Here is a 16,158-nt window from a genome sequence, read left to right on the forward strand (position 1 = left end):
CAGTTATGGTCAGCAAACTTCAGTAAGGATGCGAGGGCCTTTGAGAGGCTGCAGAGGAGGTTTACCAGTGTTTCCAGGGATGGAGGATCTTAGTTACAAAGTTAGATTGAAAAAGCTGGGTTTGTTCTCCTTAGAACAAAGATTGAGGGGAGATTTAATAGAAGTGTACAGGCTTATGGCAGGCTTAGATAAGTTAGACAAGGAAAAGCTGTTTCCATTAACAAATGGTACAAGATCTAGGGGCACAGATTGAAGATTTTGGTCAAAAGATACAGGGGGAATAATGAGGAAGCACTTTTTTTTTTTAAGCAGTGGATAGTAATGACCTGGAACTTGATGCCCACGGTGGAGCAGAAACAATCAATGACTTCAAGAGGAGGTTGGATGGCCACCTTTGAGAAAGAGACTTGCCGGGGTACAGGGATCGAGTGGGGGTACATGACTGACTGCATAGCTCCAAGAGCAGCCGGCATGGACTCGGTGGACTGAAAGTCATTTATGGCACAGAAGAAAGCCAATGACTCTATATTGAGTTAGAATTTTCAGCACAGAAGTCAGCCATTTGGCCAGTGTTTATACTCCACGTGAGCCTCCTCTCAGCCCATCAGCATAACCTTCTATTCATTTCTCCCTTTTGTGTTTATCTAGCTTCCCCTTAAATGCATCTATACTATTCACCTCAACCACCCACTGTGGCAGTGAGTTCCACATTCTCACCACCCTCTGGGTAAAGAAATTTCCCCTGAATTCCCTATTGATTATCAGTGACTGTCTTATATTTATGACCTCTAATGTTGGTCTCCCCTACAAGTGGAAACATCTTCTCTACGTCTATCCTATCAAATCCTTTCATAACTCTAATGCCCAACAGGCCACCCCCAGCCTTCTTTATTTAAAAAAAAAAATTTTATAAAGCAAAAAATGCCCCAGCCTGTTCAGTCTTTCCTGATAAGGTGTGACCCTGAGCTTCTTGCAACTTTAATTCCCTCTGCTATTCACACTCTGATATGTTCTGCAACCATTTTACTTTCTCTTCACACCTTTAGCCAAGGGAGGATGAATGGTTTGCAGGGAAGCAGTGCCATGCAGTGGTTTAGTCAGGATGTGGCAAGACTTCACACTCTCGCTATTTCAGACAACCTCTGATGGGATAAAAATCCATTCAGGCAGACGTAAATGCAATCATCTCTTGACCATGAATTATTTGAATTTGATTTTAAAAGCAGGGCTAATAAGAGTGAGGTGACTGTTAGAAACCAGGAGAAAAATCATGCAAAGTTGAGACATCTCCTTCTGCTGTTCTCATTTGGGTTCAAATTTCATGCTGTTTTTACAATTCTTACCGCCCCGATCTGCTGAGTTTTCAATCTCCCACCACGCAAAAACAGAATTCTACTCTTTCAGCCCCCTCCCAAACATGGTCACTTGCTTTCCTTCTCTCCTTTCCACATAACACAACTGTACATGTACCCCACTCTCCCATTATAAAATTAAAGTTACCTGCATACTTCCTGCTGCCTCATGTTCTCCTTTCCTCCCCCATTTAGGTTTTAAAAAAAAAAAAGAACTGCAAAATGAGCGATGCGTTTTTGAATATTTTAAGAATGGGTAGAGGAGGAAAAAGCATTAGAATCCTACAAGAAACACCTAGATTCTGTGAAGGAACTTTCCTCTCCAATTGACAAATAGGCTTTCCTCATCCATATTCATTTTTTTGGATGGCTTAATATAAAAATACACCTACCTGCCACATATGCATACATTTTTAAAAATGTAGATGACTGTTAAAAGATCAATACAATTGTTCACTTATATGCAAGTGATGGAAAAAAAGGCTTGCATTTATATAGCACCTTTAACAACCACAGGATTCCCCCAAGCATTTTACAGCCAATGAAGTACTTCTGAGATGCAGTCACTGTTGTTGGAAATGTGGGCAGCCAATTTTTACACAGCAAGGCCCCACTAACAAATATAACAAGACAATCTGTTTTTAGTGATGCTGCTGAAGGGATAAATATTGGCCAGGCAGGGAGAACTCCCCTGCTCTTCTTTGAAATACTGGCGTGGGATCTTTTATGCCCACTTCAGAGGACAGATGGGGCCTCGGACAGTGCAGCGTTCCTTCAGTACTGCACTGGAGTATCAGTCTAGATTACATGCTCAGGTCTCTGGAGTGGGACTTGAACCCATGACCTTCTGCCTTAGACGAACGTGCTGCCCACCGACAAGATGTGCTGCAGACTGCCAGCTCAGTAACAGGTCATGGAAGGACCACAGCAAGATGTCAGGCAAGCATCAATACAGGTAGAAACTGAAGCGGATATTTTTTTTTTTTTATAAACGGCATGGTTGGGTGTGAGGACAGTGAGAGTGCTAAACGGATGGGCGCAGGATGTTCCTACTCAGGAAGTGAGCAAGAGCGAAACAGAGATCTAAACAACCAGAGTACGACAAAGCCAACACTAAACTTTTTTTTTGCAGAAAGTATCCTTACTCGGAAATTGTTTCTGCTCTCTCAGGTGGAAATAAAAGATCACTATTTTGAAGAGATGCCATCTCCCCTTTGTCCTGGGTCCAATGTTTATCCCTGAACCAATATCAGATTATTTGGCCAATATCTCATTTGTGTTTGTGGGAGCTTGCTGTGCACAAATTGGCTGCTGTGTTTCCTACATTACAACAGGTGAGGCGAGAGTGACTGCCCTTGACATCAACGCAGCATTTGAGAGAGTATGGCATCAAGGAGCCCTACCAAAACTGGAGTCAATGGGAATAAGGGGGAAAACTCTCCGCTGGTTGGAGTCACATCCAGCACAAAGGAAGATGGTTGTGGTTGTTGGAGGTCAATCATCTCAGTCCCAAGACATCACTGCAGGAGCTCCTCAGGGTAGTGTCCTAGGCCCAATCATCTTCAGTTGCTTCATCAATGACCTTCCTTCAATCATAAGGTCAGAAGTGGGGATGTTCGCTGATGATTGCACAATGTTCAGCACCATTCGCGACTCTTGAAATACTGAAGCAGCCCATATCCAGATGCAGCAAGACCTGGACAACATCCAGGCTTAGGCTGATAAGTGGCAAATAACATTCATGCCACAGAAGTGCCTGGCAATGGCCATCTCAAACAAGAGAGAATCTAACCATCTCTCCTTGACATTCAACGGCATTACCATTGCTGAACCCCCCACTATTAATATCCAGGGGGTCACCATTGATCAGAAACTGAACTGGACCAGCCACATAAATGCTGTGGCTACAAGAACAGGTCAGAGGCTGGGACTTCTGCAGAGAGTAGCTCACCTCCTGTCTCCCCAGTGCCTGTCCTCCATCTACAAGACACAAGTAAGGAGTGTGATGGAATACTCTCCACTTGCCTGGATGGGTGCAGCTCCAACGACACTCAAGAAGCTCGACGTCATCCAGGATATAGCAATCCAGGACAGTCACCCCATCCACCACGTTCAACATTCAATCCCTTCACTACCGATGCACAATGGCAGCAGTGTGTACCATCTACAAGATGCACTGCAGCAACTCACCAAGGCTACTTCAACAGCACTTTCCAAACCCACGACCTCTACCACCTCGAAGGACAAGGGCAGCAGATGCATGGGAACACCACCACCTGCAAGTTCCCCTCCAAGCCACACACCATTCTGACTTGGAACTATATCACCGTTCCTTCACTGTCACTGGGTCAAAATTCTGGATCTCCCTTCCTAACAGCACTGTGGGTGCACCTACCCCACATGGACTGCAGCGGTTCAAGAAGGCAGCTCACCACCACCTTCTCAAGGGCAATCAGGGATTGGCAATAAATGCTGGCCTAGGCAGCAACACCAACATCCCACGAACGAATAAAACAAAACTTCAAAAATAATCATTGGCTGTAAAGCACTTTGGGACATTGACAGATCATGAAAGGCTCTATATAAATGCAAGTTCTTTCTTTTAGTACAGGGAGGCAGAGAAAGATACTGTTCATACTTTTGTTGTTACTGACCTGGCCACTTGGTGGTGCACTGAGACAGAACACAAAATAGCAGCAAAAGCTGCATCACAATGCAGAAACTGGTGACAACTAGGTTACAGTGAAGAGCTCACCCTGAAGTCTGGCAAGGTCTGCAAACATCACTACCTTAAGTGACCTTTAGGGGTGGGGGGGGGGGGGGGGGGGGGGAAAGCACAAAAAAAACAAACATATATGCTGCCACGTTATAGCACAGCAGGAGCCACACACAAAAAACAAATCAAAATACTGCAGATACGGGGTTTTGGGGGTGGTGGGGAGGGGGGGGGGAGGGAGTAGAAAACGTTAGTAACACTGAGTCAGACATCTGTGCAGAAAGAAGAACAGTTTCAAGTAGAATTTCTAATGAGAGATTAATGTATAATCCACTTCATTAAGTGATATGAATATCATTCTTGTATTTTTTTTTTTTAATTCCTATATAGGATTATCACAGAAACAGTCCATTCAGTCCAACCAGTCTATACTGGGGTATATGCATCACACGAGCCTCCCCTCACTCTATATACTTATAACCTCAGTAACATATCCTTCTATTCCTTTCTCCAGTCATGTTGTTTATCAGGCTTCCCCTTAAAGATATCTATGCCATTCGCCTCGACTATTCCCTGTGGTAGCGAGTTCCACATTCTCACCACTCACTGGGTAAAGAAGTTTCCCTGAATTCTATCTTCTATTTATGGCCCCTAATTTTGGTCTCCCACACCAGCAGAAACATCTTTGCAGGGTTACAGAGCCAAGGTGAGGGAATGGCACTAGGTGAATTGTGCATTCGGAGAGCCGGTGCAGACTCGATGGGCAGAATGGCCTCCCTCTGTGCTGCAATAATTCTGTGATTCTGTGACCTCTATGTCTACCCTATCGAACCCTTTCATAATTTTCAAGTTCTCCATCAGGTCTCCCCCTCAGTCTGCTATTTTCGAGAGAAGAGTGCCCCAGCCCATTCTGTTTTTTTCTGATTGCAGAAAACAGAAGTTATAACCTATGTTTCTACTCTATAGAAAGACTGCACAACCTTATTAGTGGGAATAAAGCTGGGGTCCAGTCCTCCAACAAAACTGACTTGAACAATGCACAATGTACTTCTGGCTCTTTAATTCACTGGCACTTGCCATCACAATATCATTTTAACACTGCATATAAATTGAAATGTACTAACTGGCTTCAGTTCCTTGGTTGACCCAGTGATGCTAACCATAGTCAGCGACATCCAGCACCAGGTAGTCACCCTGTTTGTCACAGACAGCTGCTGATCATGAACTGGGCAGTTTCTTCAAGCAAAGAAAGTAACTAATCCCACAGAGGAAATGGTCACCAGACTGCTTGTGTAGCTCCTAAGCAGGAGACTCAGGTCAGCACTGGCACAGACGTACAAACACCAGGCTTTTCTGTGCTGGGTGAGAAGTGAGAACACAAGCAGCAGCAAACAGTTGGGCTGAATGGCTGATTTCTGTACTGTAGACTTGATGCTATTCTATGTAAAAGAATGGGATGGGAACGTTCAAAAAATGTCAATAATATATACATAGGCACATGGATCATATCATGTCGGCAATTGGCATGTGCATAGGGCCGATAACAATTAAAATGACATGGTGCATCTGACGTACAAAGGGCGGTGAGCAGTAGCAACAGCTTGCAGAAGTCACCAAAGCAGGAATTAAGCGAGGCTTTGAGGTGTTTTTTTTTAAGGCTGCAGAGAGGTACAAAGGTGGATGGGGAAGGGGGTTCCAGACTGCAGATCTCAGATGGCTAATTGTTCGGGCACTGATAGCAGGATGGGTGGAGGAGGATTTAAAGAGATATGAAGACTCCGAGAAGAGCACAGGGATGAATGAATCTGCAGAGATAGGATGGGGCAAGAGATTAGTACATAAGAAATCCGAATACAATGTGCTATGGGTCTAGGAAACAATGCAAGTTGGCAGCGACAAGAGCAATGGGGGAGCGAGACATAGTGCAGGCAGGATGTGGAGTGAAGGCTGCAACAAAAGCTATATATATCTAACATGATGTTCTTTGCTTGAGATAGGATGTGGCTTGGTATCTATTAAGCCAAAGCTTCTTTGGCAGCACCTCCCAAACCCCACATCTCCACCACCTAGAAGGGCAAGCACTGGTACAGTCAAAAATCTTGGAACACCTGAGCCGTAGAATTGTGGCAGTAACTTCACCACATGGACTGCAGAAGCTCACCACAATCTTCAAGGGCAATGAGGGATGGGTAATAAATGTCAGCCTTGACAACACCACCCACATCCAGAGAATAAAAACCCCCAAGAGCATTCCTGCTCTTGATTTTGTTTGACCAGGCCAAGGATCTGAGGGGTTTTTCAGGCTGCTCCTTACTTACCATCACATAGTAAAAGCACACATGCACCCTAGCTTTAAAACAAAAACTATATTTATATTGTACCTTTCATGACATCAGGATGCCCCAAAGAGCTTTACAGCCAATTAAGTACTTATTTTTAAAAAAGCATAGTGACTGCTCTAATGCTGGAAACACAGCAAGCTCCCACAAACAGCAATATGTTAATGACCAGATAATCTGTTTTAATGTTGGTTCAGCGTTAAAGATTGACCAGGACACCAGGGAGAATCCCCCTCTACTCTTCTTCCAAACAAATCTTTTACAACCACCCAAGAGGGCAGACGGAGCCTTGGTTTAGCCTCCTATCTGAAAGACGGCACCTACGACAGTGCAGCACTCCCTCGATACTGCATTGGAAGTGTCAGCTGAGCTTTTGTGCTCAAGTTTCTGGACTAGGACTTGAAGCTACAACCTCCTGACTCAGAGACAAGAGGGCTGCACAATGAGCCAAGGCTGACACCTCTATGTACAATCACATTTAAAGTTCTGGGTTTACAAGGCAAACCAGTAATGTGCGCACAAGGGTGACAAGAGCGTGTCATTTATATGGTGCCTCTAGTCAAATAGAATAATGGTAGCTCCATTAACCAGATAAAAAGAGCTTCCCTACTCAACTATAAAACAAGAGAAGGCGTAAGAATTATTGGGAGGCTGTGCCACACTAGTGCAGTAACATGCATTAGGCTGCAATAGAAAGAGACACAAACACACACAAGCTCTTTGATAAGTTTCTTTTCATAAAGAGAAAAATATTTCTTCCCCGCACCACACACCCCCACCCCCCATCAGCCGAGAGTTAATTCTGTTAACACTGCATTGCACATGTCAACCACAGTGTTGAACTGTTATGCAACAGGATGCACTTTTTCAACTGTTTTTTTTTAACAGCCACGACTAAAGGAAGCTCACATGGGGGGGGGGGGGGGGGGGTCATGCATTTGACATTTTCTATTTACCTATCTGCCACACTGCTGTATTTTTCCCCGATCATAATTCACCCTTTGGTATCTAACATTTCACATCAAAAGTGCCCAAAAACTAAAAATTCACATTTTGCATATGGCATTTTAAGTTTTGCCACATCCAGCACAAAATATTCAACATATATTACAAAGATAATGTAAAGATAGTGTAAAGACAAATTATGCAATGAAACAAAATGTATTCTCTCCTCACATTTTACTGATGTAATCATCCTCTAAGTCAGCGTCACCAATCTGAAAGTTGCCATTACAAGGCACACAAGTGACCCAGATCCGCGTGATCCAGACACAACTGCCTGTCCAGCTGCCTCCACCCACAACCAAGAGTCTGGTTGCTGCTCCATGCCTACCCACAAAGGTACTGCTGAGACTCATAGCACACATGGTGGAAGCTGGGGCAATGAATATCATGGACCCTGATTCTACACAGTATCATTTTCTTTTCAGAGCTGTGGAAGAGTTCACCTACCTAGGCTCAACTATCACCAGTAACCTGTCTCTAGATGCAGAAATCAACAAGCGCATGGGAAAGGCTTCCACTGCTATGTCCAGACTGGCCAAGAGAGTGTGGGAAAATGGCGCACTGACATGGAACACAAAAGTCCGAGTGCATCAGGCCTGTGTCCTCCGTACCTTGCTCTATGGCAGCGAGGCCTGGACAATGTATGTCAGCCAAGAGCGACGTCTCAATTCATTCCATCTTCGCTGCCTCCGGAGAATCCTTGGCATCAGGTGGCAGGACCGTATCTCCAACACAGAAGTCCTCGAGGCGGCCAACATCCCCAGCTTATACACACTACTGAGTCAGCGGCGCTTGAGATGGCTTGGCCATGTGAGCCGCATGGAAGATGGCAGGATCCCCAAAGACACATTGTACAGCGAGCTCGCCACTGGTATCAGACCCACCGGCCGTCCATGTCTCCACTTTAAAGACATCTGCAAACGCGACGTGATATCCTGTGACATTGATCACAAGTCGTGGGAGTCAGTTGCCAGCATTCGCCAGAGTTGGCGGGCAGCCATAAAGACGGGGCTAAAGTGCGGCGAGTCGAAGAGACTTAGTAGTTGGCAGGAAAAAAGACAGAGGCGCAAGGGGAGAGCCAACTGTGTAACAGCCCCGACAAACAAATTTCTCTGCAGCACCTGTGGAAGAGCCTGTCACTCTAGAATTGGCCTTTATAGCCACTCCAGGTGCTGCTTCACAAACCACTGACCACCTCCAGGCACTTATCCATTGTCTCTCGAGATAAGGAGGCCAAAGAGGAGAAGATTCTACACAGAGCTTCTTTTCAGAGCTGTGCTGTCACCCAGGGAAGGTGCCTCCGACAAAAAGAATCAACTAAGGGCAATACAGAAAGACTTGAAAGTCTTGAAATGGGTTCATGCACAAGATAAGAGCCCACGGTATAGGGAGGAAATATATTAGCATGGATAGAGGATTTGATAACGAATAGGAAGCAGAGAGTAGGGATAAATGGGGCATTTTCAGGTTGGCAAGCTGTAATTAATGGAGTGCCACAGGGATCAGTGCTGGGGCCTCAACTATTTACAATCCATATCAATGTTTTGGATGAAGGGACATGATGTATGGTAGCTAAATTTGCTGATGACACTAAGATAGGTAGGAGGGCAAGTTGTGAACAGGACATAAATAGTCTGCAAAAGGAATATAGCTAGCTTAAGTGAGTGAGCAGAAATTTGATGCAGTATAATGTGAGAAAGTGTGAACTTGTCCACTTTGGCATAAAGAATAGAAAAGCAGTATATTATTTAAATGGACAGAGATTGCAGAACTCAGATGCAGCAGGATCTGGGTGTCCTGGTACATGATTCTCCATCAGTTAGTATACAGGTACTGCAAGTGATTAGGAAGGGAAAATGGAATGTTGTCATTTATGGCAAGGGGAATGGAATTTAAAATTCAGGACATTTTGTTACAGTTGTTCAGGGCGTTGGTGAGATCACATCTGGAGTACTACGTACAGTTTTGGTCCCCTTATTTAAAGGATATAATTACATTAGCAGTTCACAGAAGGTTCACTCAACTGATTCCTGGGATGAGAGGGTTATCTTATGGAGGAAAAGTTGGACAGGTTGGGCCTGTATCCACTGAAGTTTAGAAGAATGTGAGGTGATCTTATTGAAACATACAAGATCCTGAGGGGCCTTGACACAGTGGATACTGAGAGGATGTTTTCCTTATGGGAGAGACTAAAACTAGGGGACAGAGTTTAAAAATTAGGGGTCGCTCATTTAAGATAGAGATGAGGAGGAATTTCTTCTGAGGGTTGTTAGTCTGAGGAATTCTCTTCCCCAGAGTGCAGTGGAGGCAGGGTCATTGAATATTTTTAAGGCTGAGTTAGATAAATTCTTGATTGACAAGGAAGTCAAAGGTTATGGCAGGTAGACAGGAAAGTACAGTTGATGCCGCAATCAGATTGGTCATGATGTTACTGACTGGCAGAGCAGGCTCAAGGAGCCAAATGGCCTACTCCTACTCTTATGTTCATTGGTACAGCACCTTTCATGACCTTCAGGACATAGCATAGGCAGCTTGTATTTTATATAGCACCTTTAACATAATAAAATGCCCCAAAGCGCTTCACAGGAGCATTATCAAACAGAGTTTGACACTGGGCCACAAAATGAGATCTTACGACAGGTGACCAACAACTTGGTCAAAGAGATAGGTTTTAAGGAGTTAGCAGTAGAGAGGGAATTCCAAAGTTTAGAGCCTTGGCAGATGAAGGCACAGGCACCAATGGTGGAGTGATTAAAATTAGGAAATGCTGAAAAGACAGAATTCGAAAGACACATAACTCAAAAGACTTTAGGGCTAGAGGAGGTTTGAGATAGGGAGCGGCAAGGCCATGGAGGGATTTGAAAACAAGGATGAGAATTTTGAAAGCGAGGCATTGCTTAACCTGGAGGCAATATAGGTCAGAAAGTACAGGGGTGATGAGCAAACAGGACTTGGCGTGAGTAAGGATATGCACAGCAGAGTTTTGGATGAGCACAAGTTCATGTAAGGTGGAAGATGGGAGGCTGGCCAGGAGTGCATTGGAATAGTCAAGCCTAGAGGCAACAAAGGCATAAACGAGGGTTTCAGCAGATGAGCTGAGACAGGGTTGGAGTCGGGTGATATGACGGAGGTGGAAGTAGGCGGTCTTGGTGACGGAGTGGATATGTGGTCAGAAATTCATCTTGGGATCAAACACAACCCGAGTCTATGAATGGCCTGGCTCATCTTCAGACAGTTGGCAGCGAAAGGGATGGAAACGCTGGCTAGGGAGCAGATTTTGTAGCAGGGTCAGAAAACAATGGCAGTCTTCTGAACGCTTAGCTGGAGGAAATTGCTGCTCACCCAATACTAGATGTCAGACAAGCAACGAGACAAATCAAATGGTGAGGGGTCAATAGAGATGGTGGTGAGATAGAGCTGAGTGCAGTCAGCAAACACATGGAACTTGTGTTTTTGAATGATGTCACCAAGGGGCAGCACGTAGACAAGAAATACAAAGGGCTATGGCTACATCATTGGGGGACGTCAGAGGCAATGGTGCAGGAATGAGAAGAGAAGCTATTGCAGGTGATCCTCTGGCTACAATTCAATCGATAATAATGGAACCAGGTGAGTGCAGTTCCACCCAGCTGGACAACAGAGGACAAGCGCCAGGGGAGGATGGTGCAGTCAACTGCGTGGAAGGCTCCAGATAGGTCAAGGAGGTTGATGAGGGACTGGTTACCACAGTCAGTGATATGTCACTTATGACTTTGATGAGGGCAAAAACTCAGTCACAAATATAAGACAGTCACTAATAAATCCAATAGGGAAATCAGGAGGAACTTCTTTATCCAGAGTGGTGAAAATATGGAACTTGCTACCACAGGGAGACGTGGAAGTGAATAGTAGATGCATTAAAGAGGAAGCTGAATAAACATGAGGAAGAGAGGAATCGATGGATATGATGATATGGTGAGATGAAGAGGGGTGGGAAGAGGCTTCTGTGGAGCATAAACATAAGCATGGACTTGTTGGGCCCAATGGCCTGTTTCTATGCCATAAATACTTTGTAACTTTGTCAAACAATCATCTATCTCAGTACCTACAATTCAAGATGGGCATTCGCAAATCCATTGTACAACCTGTTGCCGAAAACTTGCCAGAATGTGCTAAATAGGTCATTCCCACAAACACCACCCCTGCCAAGGGGAGGCAGTGGCATACTGGTACTGTCACTGGACTAGTAACCCAGAGCCCCAGGTATTGGTCTGGGGACATGGGTTCAAATCCCACCACAGCAGAAGGTGCAATTTGAATTCAATTAATAAAAATCTGGAATTTAAAGCTAGTCTAATGATGGCCATGAACCATTGTCGATTGTTGTAAAAACCCATCTGGTTCACTAATGTCCTTTAGGGAAGGAAATCTGCCGTCCTTACCTGGTCTGGCCTACATGTGACTCCACAGCAATGTGGTTGACTCTTACATGCCCTCGAAATGGCCTAGCAAGCCACTCAGTTCAAGGGCAATTAGGGATGGGCAATAAATGCTGGCCTGGCCTGCGACGCCCACATCCCATGAAAGAATAAATTGCCTCATCACTTACCTGCTTTCAATGACAGAATTTCACAGGTAGCCCTTCACTCTTACCTGCAACACTGCTGTTGATTCTTCACTTGGCAGTGAGTCAACTAACACGTCGATGTCTTTAGCAGTCCGTGCGATCAGCGCAGCAAAAAGCTGTGCATACTCTGTGGGAAAAATATGGGGCCAGGTGAGAACAGGAGAAAGTATTTCAAAAACAGCCTGACATGAAAGGACCAATAAAGGGAAAAGAAAACTTGCATTAACAAAATGCCCCATCATGTCATCCCAAAGCTCTTAACAAGCAATGGGTTACTTATTGGGTAAATGTGACAACCAACTATGTAGAATCTTACAGCACAGAAGGCAGCCATTTGGCCCACTGTGCCTGTGCTGGCTCTTTGAAACACTATCCAATTAGTTCAACTACACTGCGCTTTCCCCATGACCCTATAATTGTTTTCCCTTCAAGTATTTATCCATCACGCTTTCCGGCAGTGCATTCCAGATCATAGTAACTCCCTGTATTAAGAAAGAAAGAATCATCTTCCCTCTCGTTCTTTTACCAATTACTCTTACTGACCAAACCTGCAATCTTCTACATCTGACTTTGACAGATGGGCCTCGATTTATCGTCTCCTCTGACCTGACCATACAACCCTTTGACTTGGAGGCAAACGCATCTACCATGACATTAATGTTCTTATCTTTAGCATTTACACAGAAGACAATTCAGCAATATTCAGCAATGTAATAACTTGTATTTTTATGGAGTAAACATCTCAGGTGCTACAGAAGAGTAACAAGAGTTATGGTAGGCAAGCAAAAGGTTGAGAAAGTAAGTTTTAGGAAGGCAAATTGTATGTTGGCCTTCATTTCAGGAGAATTTGAGTACAGAAACAAGGATGTCTTACTGCAGTTATACAGGGCCTTGGTGAGACCACATCTGGAGTATTGTGTGCCGTTTTGGTCTCCTTATCTGAGGATGGATGTTCTCGCCATGGAGGGAGTGCAAAGAAGATTTACTAGACCGATTCCTGGGATGGCAGGATTAACGTATGAGGAGAGACTGGGTCGACTGGGCCTATATTCACAAGTTTAGAAGAATGAGAGGGGAACTCATAGAAACCTATAAAATTCTAACAGGACTAGACAGGCTAGATGCAGGAAGAATGTTCCCGATGGCTGGGGAGTCCAGAACCAGGGGTCACAGACTCAGGATACTGGGGAGGCCATTTAAAACCGAGATGAGGAGAAATTTCTTCACTCAGAGGGTGGTGAACCTGTAGAAACCTCTACCACAGAAGGCAATGGAGGCCAAGTCATTAAATATATTCAAGTAGGAGATAGATATATTTCTTAATGCCAAAGGGATATGGGGAGAAAGCAGGAACAGGGTACTGAATTAGATGATCAGCCATGAACTTTTTTGAATGGTGGAGCAGGTTCGAAGGGCTGAATGGCCAACTCCAGCTATTTTCAAAGTTTCAATGTTTAAAGGGAGGTCATTGGGATGGGATCAACGAGAAGGGTCAAAGGGAGACTGCTTTGGGCACTAGGACTGTTACTGAGAGTTCTCCAACAACTTGCATTTATATAGTGCCTTTAACATAAAGCATCCCAAGGCACTTTAAAGGAGCCTAACCAAAGTTTGGCACCAAGTCACGTAAGGAGATATTACGATAGGTGAGCCAACGTAGGTCAGCAAGCACAGCTTGAACCAGACTTCATTGGGCCGTGTCGATTATAGAGGCTTGATTTCAAAACAATTCTAATAACGTTTTTGAAAAAAGCAGACTCCAGACATCCAAACACAGTAGCGCTTACCTTCAGTTGGATTAGATGGCTGGTCTTTGTTTATGGCAGTTTGGATGTTTGTAAATGACGCAGGAGGAGCACACTGCTGTAAGACACCGATGGCGTTACAGAACTGATCTGCTAGCTAGAGAAGAAAACAAGAAGATTAAATTAAAATCAAACGGCTATTTTTGTTAGACTAGGGTCTATAGTTACAAAACCAAGGCAGGTAAATGGAGTTAAGCTATAGATCAGTCATATTCCTTCACTTGTCCCATTACTACCCCCTTTTGGCTTACCCCATCATCACTCCTGCCTTCCAGCCTATCACAGACTTTTTGTTTTATTCCTCCCCTCTCCCCACCTCTATAACTGCTTAAAACCCATTACATCGCGAACGTTTGATAGTTCTGACAAAAGATCATCGTTTCAATCGTGGCTTTCAAAAGGGAACTGGATGATTAACTGAAGAGAAAAAATATACAGGTCTGTAAGAAAAAGGCAGGGGTGTGGGGCTAGGTGAATTGCTCTGGGAGAAAGCCACCATGGACATGACGAATTGTGCCTTCTGTGCTGTAACCATTCTACAATAAAGGCACTATATAAATGCAAATTGTTGTTATAAACATATCCCACTGAGGTGGTCAGCCATGGCTCAGTTGGGAGCACTCGCCACTCTGAGGCAGAAGATTGTGGGTTCAAGTCCCAGTCCAGAGACTCGAGCACAAAACCAAGGCTGATATTTCACTGCTGCGCTGAAGCAGTGCCGCCCTGCCCAAGGTACTGCCTTTCAGACGAGACATAAAAGAGCCCTCAGCCACTATTTCAAACAAGAGGTGGGGGGGGGGGGGGAAAGAGTTCTCCCTGGTCTCCTGCCCAATATTTAATCCTCGACCAACATCACCAAAACACATTAGCGGATTATCACATTGCTGTTTGTGGGATCTTGCTGTGTATAAATTTGCTGCCACGTTTCCTGCAACAGTAACTACATTTCCAAAGTACTTAATTGGCTGTAAAGCCCTTTGGGATGTCCTGGGGATGTGAAAGGCGCTATATAAATGCAAATTCCATCTTGCAACAATTGGGATTCCGCCTGCAGCCGACGTCAGGTCGGGACGGGGAGGCGGTTAGCGGAGCCACTACAAACACCAGACCGGGGCTGGAGCTGCCCCCGGTTAGAGCTGGAGTTCTAGCCTCTCAGACCCACCGAGTTCACCGCATCCTGCAGCTGTGTGAGTCGGTCCGCCATCTTCCAGCAGCAACAAGCCACGCCACCATTGGAGGAAGCACATAGCAACGACCAACCTATCAGCGCTCGCGTTAGTTCAATGTGATGGCGTCGGCCAGTCGCAGGCACCCAATCAGAATTACATCCAGCCATCCAATCAGAAATATATCCAACCAACCAATCAGAATTACAGCCAGCCATCCAATCAGAATTATATCCATCCAATTAGAGTGAGAAGGAGAGACCTTACCCAATCATACGGAGAGAATGCAAAAGAGTTACCCAATCAATCACCCAAGAGGAATCATCCAATCAGAGTTGCATTAAAATAACCAATTAGAAACAGCCAAAACAAGCAATCACCCAATCAGAACCACAATCAGTCACAGCCTCAGATTGTGACCTCTTCACTGACCTCCTATTTAAATCTTTTGGTTAATCAATAAGGATAATAGGGAACAATTGGGAACATTCAAAGCAAAAGTGCCCCTTTTTAAAGGGGAGTAAACAATAAATTCCAAATTACGATAAAGCTAACATAAAAACTTTTCAAATTATAATTTTGTTCACTGTATCCACTATGCACTCCACTCCCTCCTGTCACAGAGAGCCTCAAATGTTCCAGGAGACACTTCACGCTCCCTCTCCAGAGATATCTGACCTTTCCTCTGTCCCCATGCGAAGCCCCTGAGCTACCAGCTGGTTTCCACTTCAATCCCCACTCTGACTCCGATCCCCAGCCACCAACTCTATCTCTTGCCCTGGCCGCTGTCTGAGGCTGCATCAGACTGTTCGCAGTCTTACTGTCCTACTATCCCTGAGCTGAGGTTCCGTCCCCATATCCTCTCCATCACCAAGATCGTCTACTTTCACCTCCATAACGTCTCTGCCCGACCCCAGCTCATCTGCTGCTGAAACACGCATCCATGCCTTTGTTACCTCTAGACTTGACTATTCTAATGCTCTCCTGCCCAACCTCGCATCTTCCACCCACCGTAAACTTCATCTCATCCAAAACGCTGCTGCCCTAATTCGCAGCAATCTCTGTTCACCCATCACCCCCCTGTTCGATGACTTACATTGGCTCCTGGTCCAGCAACACCTCAAACTTTCATCCTTGTGTTCAAATCCCTCCATACACCTGCTTGTCTA

At 44.9% G+C, this 16,158-nt stretch overlaps 1 protein-coding gene across 1 annotated transcript in view; it reads right to left on the reverse strand.

Moving 5' to 3' along the window:
- med21 (mediator complex subunit 21) overlaps positions 1–15,089 on the reverse strand; it is a 31,832-nt gene extending 16,743 nt beyond the window's left edge. Inside the window, exons 1-3 of the mRNA XM_068050170.1 lie at positions 14,986–15,089; positions 13,806–13,920; positions 12,045–12,145 (exon numbers count right to left, since the gene is read on the reverse strand). Coding sequence (XP_067906271.1) covers positions 12,045–12,145; positions 13,806–13,920; positions 14,986–15,027 — 258 coding nt within the window. The 5' untranslated portion in view covers positions 15,028–15,089. The remainder of the gene's footprint in view (positions 1–12,044; positions 12,146–13,805; positions 13,921–14,985) is intronic.
- Between the last annotated feature and the right edge of the window lie 1,069 nt (positions 15,090–16,158).

The sequence above is a fragment of the Heterodontus francisci genome, chromosome 18, assembly GCF_036365525.1.
Source record: "Heterodontus francisci isolate sHetFra1 chromosome 18, sHetFra1.hap1, whole genome shotgun sequence".
Lineage (NCBI taxonomy): Eukaryota > Metazoa > Chordata > Chondrichthyes > Heterodontiformes > Heterodontidae > Heterodontus > Heterodontus francisci.